At 43.6% G+C, this 13,148-nt stretch overlaps 1 protein-coding gene across 4 annotated transcripts in view; it reads right to left on the bottom strand.

The window, feature by feature from the left end:
* Positions 1 to 525: 525 nt before the first annotated feature.
* Positions 526 to 13,148, bottom strand: part of PIDD1 (p53-induced death domain protein 1) — a 41,653-nt gene continuing 29,030 nt past the window's right edge. For all 4 annotated transcript variants that reach the window (XM_066583013.1, XM_066583014.1, XM_066583015.1 and 1 more), the window contains 5 exons: positions 10,337 to 10,460; positions 9,085 to 9,203; positions 7,949 to 8,056; positions 6,400 to 6,605; positions 526 to 3,378 (listed from right to left, as the gene is read on the bottom strand). In XM_066583013.1, coding sequence (XP_066439110.1) covers positions 3,135 to 3,378; positions 6,400 to 6,605; positions 7,949 to 8,056; positions 9,085 to 9,203; positions 10,337 to 10,460 — 801 coding nt within the window. In that variant the 3' untranslated portion in view covers positions 526 to 3,134. The remainder of the gene's footprint in view (positions 3,379 to 6,399; positions 6,606 to 7,948; positions 8,057 to 9,084; positions 9,204 to 10,336; positions 10,461 to 13,148) is intronic.

Consider the following 13,148-nt stretch of genomic DNA (forward strand, 5'->3'; position numbering starts at 1 on the left):
AGAAAGAAGAAGACCCGGACTGCGCAAGCGCGGCTAATTTGGCCATTAGACGCCGAAAATTAGTCGGCTCCATGGGAACGAGGACGCTAGCAACGGAGCAGGTAAGTGAAAAACTTCTTATAACTTCTGTATGGCTCATAATTAATGCACAATGTACATTACAAAGTGCATTAATATGGCCATACAGAAGTGTATAGACCCACTTGCTGCCGCGGGACAACCCCTTTAAGTTCAGTACATGTGCTCTAGAGGTTAGAGGGGCAGGAACAACCAGTCAGGCCAGAGATGGGTCTGGTTATAGTAAAATACTATTTCTACTTTAAGCCACGTGGCATCTATTGCCGCCCCTTGCGGGTAGTACAGTCTAACAATATAGCACTTTAAATAAAAAAGGTGGTTTAACTCTAAGTGGCACTGTATGGGCACTTCTTTATGGCACAAACACACGGGCACTACTTGTGGTACTGCTTTATGCATATTATTGTGGGAAAAGTGTGTGACATGAAATGAGCAAAAAGACAAAGGAAACGTGTCTTAGTTTATTAAAGTTTTTTTCTATCACAAATGTACCGGATCTATGTACACAACATTTTATATGTTGAGGTTTAAAGGAACACTGTAAGAAAAAATGACACACTGTATTATGTCTCGTGCGGGGTTGAGGACTCGCTTCTTCTTCTGTTCATCTAAAAGAGCTCAGACACGGTCATAAATATTTTCCATAAATATATTTACACAAAAATACAGAAAAATTATATAGAACTAAACATTCTTTAAAGGGGTTGTCCAACTGGAAACTATTGATGACAGGATAGGTCATCAATAGTAGATCAGCAGGTATCTACCCTCTGCCAACTAGCTGTTTGCCAGGGCAGTGTGCTTGCGAACTGAACTAATTTCTACAGGAAGCCGACAGCTCCATTCTTACTGCAGTGGCCAGGCTTGGTACTACAGGCAAAGTTTCAATTGAAATGAAAGTGAACTTTGCCTGCAATACCAATCCTGGCCACTACATCGAGAAGGAAGCTGTCTGCTTCCAGCAGAAATCAGCTCAGTACATCAGCTCATATCGCCCGCCCGGCAAACAGCTGATCTGTGAGGATCCTGGACAGCAAACCCTGTCCAATCTTCTGTTGATGGCCTATCTTAAATCCAGACCATTAATAGTTTACAATTGGACAACCCCTTTAAAGTGACTCCAAAGGTGCTTTACCTTTAAACGTAACAGAGAACCTCCATAAAGATTCAATAAAGTCCCTCTAATGCATATCACAAGCATGACTTCATTTAGATTATATTATTTCTGTCTGGAAATATCTTTGCTTGAAGTTGCAGGCCTGAACACGGCATCAACTATATTCGAAATATGTGTGCGTGCACAAAAAAGTGCGCACAAAATCACATTGATCTTGTGCGTGTCTGTGCAGCGAAAACACGGGTTTTAGGCTTATTCGGACGACTGTATATCAGCCAGGTATTCACGCCGGCCGATATACGGTGTCCCTCTCTGCAAGGGGAGGAGGCTGGAAGAGCCAGGAGCAGTGCACTGAGCTCCTGCCCCCTCTCTGCCCCTCGTCAAAATTTGGAATAGGAGGGGGCGCAACTAAGTCCCGGAACTTAGCTCTGCCCCATCCCGCCCCCTCCCATGGCAAATAGTGGCGAGAGGCGGAGTGGGGGTGGGAGCTCAGTGTACTGTTCCCGACTCTTCCAGCCTCCTACCCCCCGCAGAGAGGGACACCGTATATCAGCCGAGCGTGAAAACCCAGCCGATATACGGTTGTCTGAATAAGACCTATATGTGTATGTAGTGGGCTTGTGTAAATGTGCATTAATTTCAATGGGCCCTTGCGGTGCGCAAATGCACACGAGATAGGTCATGTTGCGTATTTTTTCACGCGATCGCACATTGTGCGAAAAAAATATACCCATTGAAATCAAAGGGTTTTATTCACTGCATATTACGCGTGCAAAATGCTGCGCAAATATGCTCAAGTAAATGAGCCTTTTCATTGACTCCTGTGCGGAGGGGAACTCAAGGCAAAATGATGTCAACAAAATTAGTGATTGAGACATTGTAGTCTTCCAGACTTTTACCCAAGCAGCACCTGGCACCTCATCTATGAGAAAAATGGCGCAGCTGACAATCATAGTCTGTAGATAAACCGGGCTCAGATTTCGCAGCATGCGCTTAATGTAAGTGTAGAATTGCTCTAGAATACAATATGTGCTTGTTTACACCCTGTTGATACAACTCATCCACGCTACTTCTCAGGTGCTATTAGAGAGAACGGTATCATTCAAAAAACCGTTCCAATAAGCAAAAGTGAACGCTAATCATTCAGTCTAAACGCAGCCAATGGCTGGATGGCGAAGGATAATCGGTCACTTTTCGCTCGTTGTTCGTTTTGTGCAGGCATAAAAATCATCGTTGGTTCGTTCACTTGTCGTTCGGATTAAGCATCTGTTCGAAATGTGCTCTTAAAATACGTAAATGCAAACAACCCAGTGAAATCAATGGCTTCTATTCTCTGCGTATTGCATGCACTAATGCGTCCATGTGAAGCTGGCCGTGGGGTATGTTCACATGTAATGGATTTGCTATGGATTTTCAGCAGCACATCTCTCACCAAGCCTCACCAAATCTGCACCAATTGGTGCAGATTTTGACGTGTAGTTTCCTATGGATCTCATCCCTCATTAAGAGAGGTGGAATCTGCACTGAACGCTCGCAGCATAAATTAACATGCGGTGGATTTAAAATCCACACTGCATGTCAATGCTGATGTGGATTCCATGCAGATTTTTTTTTCTGCATCATGTGGACAAGATTTCTTAGATCTTGTTCACATGGCTTGTACTGTAAATGCTGTGGATTTCCCATGCTGAAATTGCAAAAGCAAAATCCACAGCATTTCTGCCTTGTGTGAACATCCCCTTAACAATTCCAGCAACTGAGATGATGAAGAAACAACTCTCATAGCCAAACTCCAGTTAAATTGAATTTCACAATAAAGTTCATTAACGCAGCAGGAAAACCTCCATCCTGTGGCTCACATTGTTCCAATGAACGCCATAACCAGCACTTTTTTGTTCATCTGTGAGGTGTAAGGGGAGCTTCAACCTCCAGCCTATCTTCATGACTGACTCATTGCAATTGCAGAGTCTTCACTGCTGTTGCCTTGGTCCAAGCCAACTCTTCGGATAGACTGTGTGTATTTCTCTTTTCCCAATGTGATCACGTCTTCTATTTCATCTGCTATGTCATTCCTCTTGCTATTCCGCATGGCCTGCACTAGTTTCTGTACACAGTCCGGCTGCTTAGAGTTATTCTGGGCCCATAAGAATATCATATCCAGGATTAGTTGATTCAAGTCCTTGCTGGGAAGACACAAAATAAGAATTTGGAAACCATCATTTTCATCAGATATGGAGACTTCTGTGCCATGTCAAAGTACATATGAATTACTGGTGCATTCAAACCGGTATGCTTGCAATAAGCAGGACTCTCCTGACTGGTCTGTTGTAGTAAATACTTGTATTCCCCATGATATACAAGCACTAGAGTATCTTTTCCTATAAAGGACCTTTCACACAGGACGGCATACGCCACATGCCGCGCCACAACCTACAGGCTACCTGCGGATTTTGCTGCAGAATTGAAAATGGCTTAAAACCTGCCTGCACTTCTGCATCAAAATCCACAGTTAGACCTGCGGTTGGGCCATGTGGCTTTACCCTGACACTCAGCGATCAGTGTAGTTACGAAAACAGACATGTCTGGACAGTAGACAGGTCCCCTTTAAAATAATTCCAAATCCTTTGTCAGCCCCCATATACACATCCTAGCTTACTAATGGTGACAGTTATAAGTTTGTGTAGCGCCAGTCTCTTCTGGCGCCAGGCGTAAAGAAATGCTGCTGCACGCCAGGCAAGACTAGTGCCAAGGCAAGTGTTCCACACCCCACAGGTGTCGTCGCGAAGGTGTGCTGTTCAAGATATGGACGTTAATGTAGCAAAATTGGGAAGTTGCGGAATTCCGCATCAAAATCCAAGCCTGACTGCCAAGGCCTCATGTCCACTGGGTAAATGGAATTGCGGATTCCGCAGCGGATTTTGCCCATAGGGAATCATTGCCATCCGCGGGTCCATTAAATTAATTTTTGCACCCGCGGATGGCATTTTAAAAGAATTGCGTTTTTCATGCGCGAGAGAAAAAATGCGGCATGCTCAATTTGCCACGGAATCCGCGCGGATCGGCAACATTGCTATCACATTGATAGCAATGTGTGCGGATATCTGCATGCAAAAAAATGCCATTTAAAGCAAATCCACGTGGAATCCGCCGCGGAAATCCGTGGCAGATTCTGCGCGGATTGTATTTTTTGAGTGGACATGAGGCCTAAAGCAAGGCTAACTGCAGATATTGATGCAAAGTTGCAAGCTGATTTAAGCGGATTCGGCATTAAAATCAGTGCGTGGCTGTGTGGATTTTGGAGCTGAATTTATAGCGACTTGTGGCGCAGAATGCAGTAAATTCCGCCCGTATGCATGATCCCTTAGGCTCCAGCTATGTGATCACATTCATCTATGTAGGATGTCTTCAGAGAGATTCTGAAAGTTTTCATGCAACTGCATAATGTAGTGTATTCTGGTGCAAATACATTATAGCCAAAGGCATTACATTAGCCTGTTACCCCTATGGCTATACTGTACAAGTATGCTGGTGACAGTACAACAGATGGATATACATATATTGTCAAGTTTTCTCCCTATATTAATAGCCAATTACTATTTTTTTCTATATTCGGAGGCAATGAGTATTATTCCTATGGCTGCCTGCAGACGGCCGGGTCGGATCCCTCTGCGAAAATTCTTGCAGCGGGATCCAACCCGTGCCCCTACAGTGACCAGTGTGGCTCACCTGCTCCTGCACGTGACGTTTCTGTGAGACCCGCACAGAAATAGAACATGCTGCGATTTGTTTTCCGCGCATGTTTTCTCATGGACAAATCATGGCTGCATGCATAGGATTGCGTATTGTAATGCAATCCTATGGCAGCGGACACGGGCGGAAATTCTGTGGGAAATCCAGCCGCGAAATTTCCGCCCGTCTACAGGAGGCCTATGACAGGACAAAAAAATTCTATCATTCCGTCCAGTTCTGTTGTTTGCCTATTGAGATGAGTGACCCAAGAGGTATCAGTCAGCTGCGATCTTTTCAAAGGATTCATAATGCAAATAGTCCAATCTCATAATTCCAATTCTAAAGCAATTATCGTTATTATTCACACCTCATTCACACAAGCGCACAATGCATGTCGAAGTTAGCCGCGCAAAAAAACCTGTGGGGAACTGCGCAAAAATAGCATAAATGTACTTTTTCAGCGAAGCTGCTTCGCGTAAAATTTGTCCATTCACAGCAGGGAATTTGTGCGGCTGAAAGCATAGCAGCGCACAAAACAGGAAACGGCACTGCTGCTCCAAGACGGGAGAAAGAGAGATGAAGGGAAGCCCTACAGAGAAGAGCGTTCCCCCGGGGCTTTCCTTCACCTCTCTCTCCCCGCTGCAGAGAGAGAGGCTTCCCGACAGAGGAAGTCCTTCTTTCCCGGGCACTTGTAGGCATGAGCCGGTGTGCTTCTTTTACGCACTTAAAATTCTTTTGTCTGCACTTTTCTATAGGAAACCATTGGTTCTAATAGCCGCGCTTCAGCATGCGTTGTGCGCTCATGTGAACACAGCCATAAGGACCAAACGATTTCCATTGCAACAGCCATAACTTGTTGACATAGCCATATGAAAGCTTGTTTGGTTTTTTTTTTGGGGGGGGGGGGAGGGGAGTTGTATTTCAGGTTGTTATGAACGTGATAATACCTGTTATGTGTTGCTGTTTTAAACATTTTGGGGGGTATTTTAGCCATTTAAAACTTTTTTTGTGCGGAAAAATGTGTTGTTTGAACAGTTTTTTTTTCTTAAACCCCTGAACTCTACAGGATCTACAGTTACATCCTGCAGGTTCGGGTTTTGTATGGATGGAGATCGCGGGTTGATCCCGCTCCATACAATGTGGGTGCTGGCTGTTTTTTACAGCTGGCACCTGCCCACAACAGCTCCAATAAGCCACACCTCTCATCATATCTGTTAACCTTTCAAATGCCATGTCAATTCTGACAGCAGCATTTAAATGATGTTCGGGTCCCGTACCGCTACCTGTGATGAGATTGCAGGTTGCCATGCGGTTGTCATGGTGGCTGAGGGTCCTCCTGAATGGCCCCAGGGCTGCCATTGCAGAGTGCCTATCAAGTCAGGACAGTAAGGAGGTGTATTGGCTGTCACTAAGGGATTAACACCAAAATAATGCCAGTAGTAGATCTTGGTTGGGTTATGTAACACATCTCTCACCTGTTTCTAAAACTAATACGTTGTAGCTCAGGATACGGCAGTCCCAGGTTAATACCGATCTTCATCCAATCTGATCCAATCTGACTGGCGATGCTGAGTAAGTTGGTTTCTGTCAGATAACCCATCTCAGGGTTGCCTATATTCAAGGGGGGCAGTGAATAATCCTTCCTTTGCCTTTCATTTTCTCCATTTGAGCATTTCGTTCTCTGATGTAGATAAGCAGAAAAACTGTTAGCTGCACAATCACCGTTATTTATATAGCGCATGCATGTTACGTAGCACCTTACATCACTTGGTATTTACACTAGAACGATCATCGCTGAGTGAATGAAGGCAGAACGGGCCGGGGATCATTCCGGCCCACCTGCCTCCATTCACAGTAAACAGGCAGTGGTTCATAGATGGACTGCCTGTTTACATGGGTCAATTCGTTGTTTAGTTTTTAGGCAGGCATAAACTGAACAATAAATGATAAGCAAATGAATTATCGTTAAGTTGGTGCATGCATTCAACCTGAATGACAATTGTTCAGATTCGTGCTGGTCTGAACGATGTATCGGCCCATGTAAAAAGGCCCAAAATCAGCACCCTCAACAAGAAAATTAAATGCATAATTAAATGCACCTGCACATTTCAATTATTTGTAGGTGTTGACTTGCATGTGCATTTGTGGACCAGCGGCTGTCTTCACTTTTGTCGTGCACTCCAATCACCATCCGTCCCAGGTGGTTTAACTAGAGTATATAACCAGGTATCCTGCTTTCCCTGAATCAATTTAGGGGCTTTTTGCCAAAAGAGAAGCATCTTTTAAAGTTAGAAGCCCGTCCAATAAGGTTCACCTGGACATGGCGGATGGGCCCACGTATTTTGATTAAAATTTATGCTCAGAACCTTACATTTTATGCAGTAGGTTTATATAGAAATCATGCGTTTTTAGTCATATATGAGTGTTGTTGCCACGTTTTTCCTAGAATAAAGGAGTAGGCCCAACATGCCTGATCCTTATTACCTCGAATCTGTTTTTGAGAAGCGTCAGGAGACCCCCACAAACATTAGAAACTCTGATTTTGCCCAAATTGTTGGGCATGGAAAACTTTCGTCTAATGTATATGGCCAGCTTGAGATGGAATAATAGTGTAGAATTTAGGAGCTTCTCAGCTAAATAAGGAGCCGGAAGAGATGATTAAAGATTAGAGATGAGCGAACGTACTCGGATAGGCACTACTCGTCCGAGTAATGTGCCTTATCCGAGTACCTCCCCGCTCGTGCAGCAAGGTTCGGGAGCTGCCGCTGCTGACAGGTGAGTCGCAGCGGGGAGCGGGGCAGAGCGGGCGGGAGAGAAGGAGAGAAAGATCTCCCCTCCGTTCCTCCCCGCTCTCCCCTGCAGCTCCCCGCTCCGTGCCGGCACCCGAACCTTTCAGCACGAGCGGGGAGGTACTCGGATAAGGCACATTACTCGGACGAGTAGTGCCTATCCGAGTATGTTCGCTCATCTCTATTAAAGATCCAATAAACACATTTTTTCATGCTTTTTGTAAAAAATCCTTACGGGCAGTTTGATAGGTAGTGATGCCATCCAATCAGATCGGGAGCCCTTCCTTTGTTTAGTGACTTCTTCAGGAATACCTTCAGGCACTGATCCACGGTAAAAAGAAACCTATAAAGCAAAAAGGACAAAAAAGGACTGAAGAATAATACTGTTATTGTAACGCTGTGTATGGGATTTTATGTCTGAGTTTTTATTTTATTTTTTTAGAAGGAACAGAAATGTATCCCAGAGAGATGAGATACAGACAACTGAGGGCCCCTGGCTCGCCAATCACAGATCACTCCTCTTATATCTCTCCAGCAATTCACAAATAACTGTGATATATGATATGTATCAGCTTAGTCCCCTACATTGGAACTAATACAGTAGATAGTGGTAACCTTGTTACTGATTTTAAGTTGGCAGAGGGCCCCATTATGTTCTTGGCCTCCATGCCCAGGATTCACATATGATTTGTCCGTCTCTAGACTAGAAGATAGAGGACGGGGATACGAGAGCTTCCCTCTCCTATATTTAAAAAACGGCAAAGGAGACTCATGTAAAACCCACCATACACATTGGATCTAATGTATATGGGGTAGCACAACAGTCTCTCAACACCAGAAGTTGGGGGAAGGAAGGATCAGGCATATTTGATTTCAATATATCCAATCCTATGTAGAAAGTGTCTATTATTCCCATTAAAATAAACATGGAAACCAAGAAAAGAAACAAGGGGGCTCGGCGCTCCAATAGGAAAAGACCTCGTTGGAGCGCCGAGCCCCCTTTATCTTTTCTTGTTTTCCTTGTTCGTTGCTGGCGGACCTCCCTGGTAGGAGGTGTGACTGGCCAGGCAGCTCTCCTGTCTTACCCACCAGGATACAAGGAAAGGACCGTGGATCTATCGTTTATGTGATACGCCGACCAGGACATTGAGGGGTCAGTGGGGGACCTATATCCAAGGTCATCCGCTGACGCTGGGTAAGTCCTGTTCTTTTCCCTATTTGAGAGGTTTGAGTTGCAAGAGCTGGAGCCCTGTCCCTTACATATGATTAAAATAAACATGCATCATGTATATTTCTGGGGATATTGGTGATTGTTTTACATATATAGCTATTGTATATTTATGTAAAGCCACATTAATAAGAGGGTCTCACCTGCCCCTTAACATCTTTCTCCATCCTGTCCGCAGATGATGTAACATACACCTCCTTCATGTTTTTCATACGTGAATAGAACACAAAACATATTCTGCCGTCCACACAATCAGGACGATCTGAGCGAGAAAACAGAGAAGAATGACTGGGAATACGGTTCGCAATAAAAGTGCTAATTTTGCACGGAAATCAAATTAACTATAGAGAGTAGAAATTTGTCCTTGCCTTGTGATGGATAGCCAGTTACAACACAGAACTGTGTCTTGTAACAAGCCATTTACCTGCGTGCCCATCACATGACCAGGACAGACTAAAAGTCTGTTGAATGATTTGTCAAATCAGGAAACATATGGCATGGTCCTTTGTTAAGGCCCATTTACATGTAACGATTATCGCTCAAGATTCGTTCAAATGACTGAAAATGAGCAATAATCGTTACATGTAAACACGGCTATTGTGCACTTTTCCTCTGAACGATGATTTTATGGCGAACCTAAAATCCATTGTTCAGTCACTGAGAGATAAAGTGTCTCTCAATAGACTGCAGGCTGTTATTTCCACGGGAGTCGGCAGATAACATTGTAACCTGCTGTCCACCACTAGAGGAACAATGCAGCTGTGTGCACAGCTGGGTGTGTGATTAATCACATGCTGGGCTCTGCAAACACCATGTGGAGGCCCTTATACATGCAAATGAAGATGATAAAGCGTTTATGGTCATTAACACTTTATGCAAATAGATTGCAAAATCTTTCAGCCCTTTGAAAGATCTTTGCGTCCTTTTCATGAGCTTGCCTATATTAGATACGCAACCCCAGAGTGCAGCATAAAATCACATGCCGAGTTTTCCGTGGATCAGTTTCAGCGTGAATCCACGTTAGATGGGAAAATCAAGAGATCCGATTGACTTTGGCACGTTCATTGTTGCTAGGCTAGTTGCAAATGATTAGAGTTGTGGTGTGATTAGATGAACGGTCTTGCCACCGGAACCCTGAAAGTGGTTCCACCCTTGGCTTATAAAAAGGATCTCACAGGCCCCATTGAAAACAATGAGTAATATCGCAGAGTTTTCTCTGCGCTGCGAGGCTCTCACATGGCAAGAAAAAATATCGCTAAAGGGTAGGCACCCTAATATTGCAATCACTTATCAACTTTACAATCACACATAGAAAGTTTCATTCGATTCCAACAATTCATTCCAAGTGCGTTCATTTTTTTTGACAATGAGTATAAAATGGTAAACCCATTGTACCTGAATACAGCTTTAAACCTTGTTCAAATGTTGCAAAAAACTGTTCTCCTTCCACGAGTTCAACCAGGTCAGATGGCTCTGGGCCCTTGTATCTATCTTGCAGTCTTTTAACTGTTGACTCCACCTAAGGGAGAATGAAAAATGTGCTGAGAAGAGATATTTACCTTTTCTACCTGTTGGATTCCCCTTTACAACATTTTCCAAAAAAGATCAAGTCATAACCGAATGCCTATCTCAGGAACAGCATGCACAGTTGAATCAATACTACTCATGCCAACAAAGATTGTTTTCTGTCTTTTTATAGCCACCAACTATGTGTGTGGTTGTCCAGCAAACACTCAACCGCCTATCTAAAGGACTGCTATACGATGTGGCTACATGTACTGAAGTAGTAGAAGGAAGATGTAGGCAGCACAATAGAAGCTCCCATTTGGTCTCTTCCACTCAGGCAACAAGAAGTACAATTAGATTACACAAGACGTCATGCAAGAAAAGACAAGAGGGGTAATTGGAAGAAGTGTTGGACGTTGTGTGCAGTCTATGTATCGAGAGGAAATGTAGGGAGACGTTTCATAGCAAGCAAAAGTAGGCTTTATACAAACTTGTGTAGCTTTAGAATAGTCATTCCATATCTTCAACATTCAGAACATATTTCATTATTTTAGGTTGTTGGACGTAATGAAAGTCATTGAAAGTACCAACAATTGTGCCAACAATAAGATACCAGAACATGAGGTTTATGCATTTGTCCAGAAGAAGTCTTGGAAGATTCAGGAGTGTCCATCACAGTCACCGGACTTGAACCCCATAGAAAATCCTTGGTGGGATGTGAAGAAGGCAGTTACAGCAAGCAGACCTAGGAATATTAGTGAACTGGAGGCCATTGTCCATAAGAACTGGGCTAAGATTCCTCAAGAGCGCTGTCACAAGCTGGTGTCTGGATATGTATCACATTTGCAACAGGTCATAACAGCAAAAGGGTCTCTACAAAGTACTAAAGACATCTGTCATGAAGGTACGGAATAATTCTGAGACTGCAGTAGTCATTACAAGCGGCATTTTATGTTGAATTTGGAGAAACTACTTGTTAGATTCGTTGTGTTGAGCTCTTTAAATGGTTACTGTTGGATTGTTTTCTTTTGCAAACAGCTGAAAGTTTGTAAATTTGGCAAATAACCTTAATTTGCAATGGGGGTTGAATAATTTTTAGAGCAACTGTATAATATGTTTTCACCATAAACCAAGGCATTACTGTAGGAATACTGTACTGTAGTCTTCACATTGGGCTGGTTGTAGGCATTAAATAGAGTATTCTAAGCCCTCTGGATCAGCCTTCATTAGAATAACCTTCATTAAGAATATAACCGCCAGTAGTTTGACCTGTATATGCTGTAGGCCTCCTGCAGACGTCCGGGTCGGATCATGCTGCGAGAATTCTCACTGCAGGATGCGAGACGTGCCCCTGCAGGGACCACTGCTGCTCACCTGCTCTGCCGGCTCCTGCGCTCTGATATGTGCCGGCTGCTGCCCAGCTGGCACATGCGCATTGCATAGCCGGCTCGCACAGTAATTGGACATGCGCGATTTGTTTGCTGCGCGTGTTTTTACACGGTCAAATCGCAGCTGTTTGCATAGGACTGCATTATCTAATGCAATCCTATGGCATGGGCAGAAATTCTGTGGGAAATCCCGCCACGGAATTTCTGCCCATGTACATGAGGCTGTAAGTGCATTATAAAACAAACTAGAGAATTGCAAGTAATACATTGCCATAATATAGGAGTCCACAGTTCCCAAGTGTCACTAGGCTCTCCGTATATGTGTGGGTTTTGTCCAGTTTTTGAAGCCAAAGCCAGTTGTGTATTCAAAAAATGAGAAGCAGTATTAGTTCTTTATACTTTCCCTTCTCTTATGATCCGAACTTGATTTTGGCTTCAAAAACTGCATTGAAATACCTGAACAAAGTCAGAACGCTTTTTGCTGAAACGTCGCTCAGCTGCGGCTGCCAATAGCCATACAATATAGCCAGTGTTATTGGGAAGATCATGTGGCCATTGGCTGTCACAGCTGGAAGGGGTTTCAACGACAACCAGTGTGGGAACGCAGCCAACTTATTCTGCAGCGTTTTCAAGTAATTTATTTATTAGCCCCCACCAAGCTGGGTGCTCATTTTACCGACCTCTGAAGTATGGAGTCAGCCTTGAGCCGGCTAAGTGAACCATGCAGGGATTGAACTCGCATCCTTTGGATCGTGAGCGAGAGCATACGACTGCATTTCTGCTGCCTTAACACTCTCTGCCACAAGAACAAATGTCATGTCTTTAACCTTGAACTTTGCTTTGCCACATTCCAGCAAACATTGAGGTGCTGTTGTGCCGAAATCTGTAGACCCATAATAATTATCTCACTCTGCACCGTCAACAAGTTCACTTTAAGGGCTCACTCACAAGGGCGTATGTGGCCTGCGTATTACGTGCGGATTTTTAATGTGCGTAATATGTAGTGCATAACAAATACACACATATTATCGCAAAAATGTAGCGAATGTACAAAAACACAATCCTTAACAAGTGGAACCGCTTGCATGCTAAAAACAAATGTGCGAAACACATCTCCAACTTCACCTTAACATTAGATCACAATATATAACACATACATAAGTCCAGTACAAAGAAACGTAAAAAGATGAAAGGTACACAAAGCACGGCGTAATCTGATTTCGGATCCTAACACACATTTTGCTTATTGATTCTTCTGGAGTTGAAGATGTGTTTACCACTTTTTTGTATATCTGCTTTTAGCATGGAGCAAA

The sequence above is a fragment of the Eleutherodactylus coqui genome, chromosome 11, assembly GCF_035609145.1.
Source record: "Eleutherodactylus coqui strain aEleCoq1 chromosome 11, aEleCoq1.hap1, whole genome shotgun sequence".
NCBI lineage: Eukaryota > Metazoa > Chordata > Amphibia > Anura > Eleutherodactylidae > Eleutherodactylus > Eleutherodactylus coqui.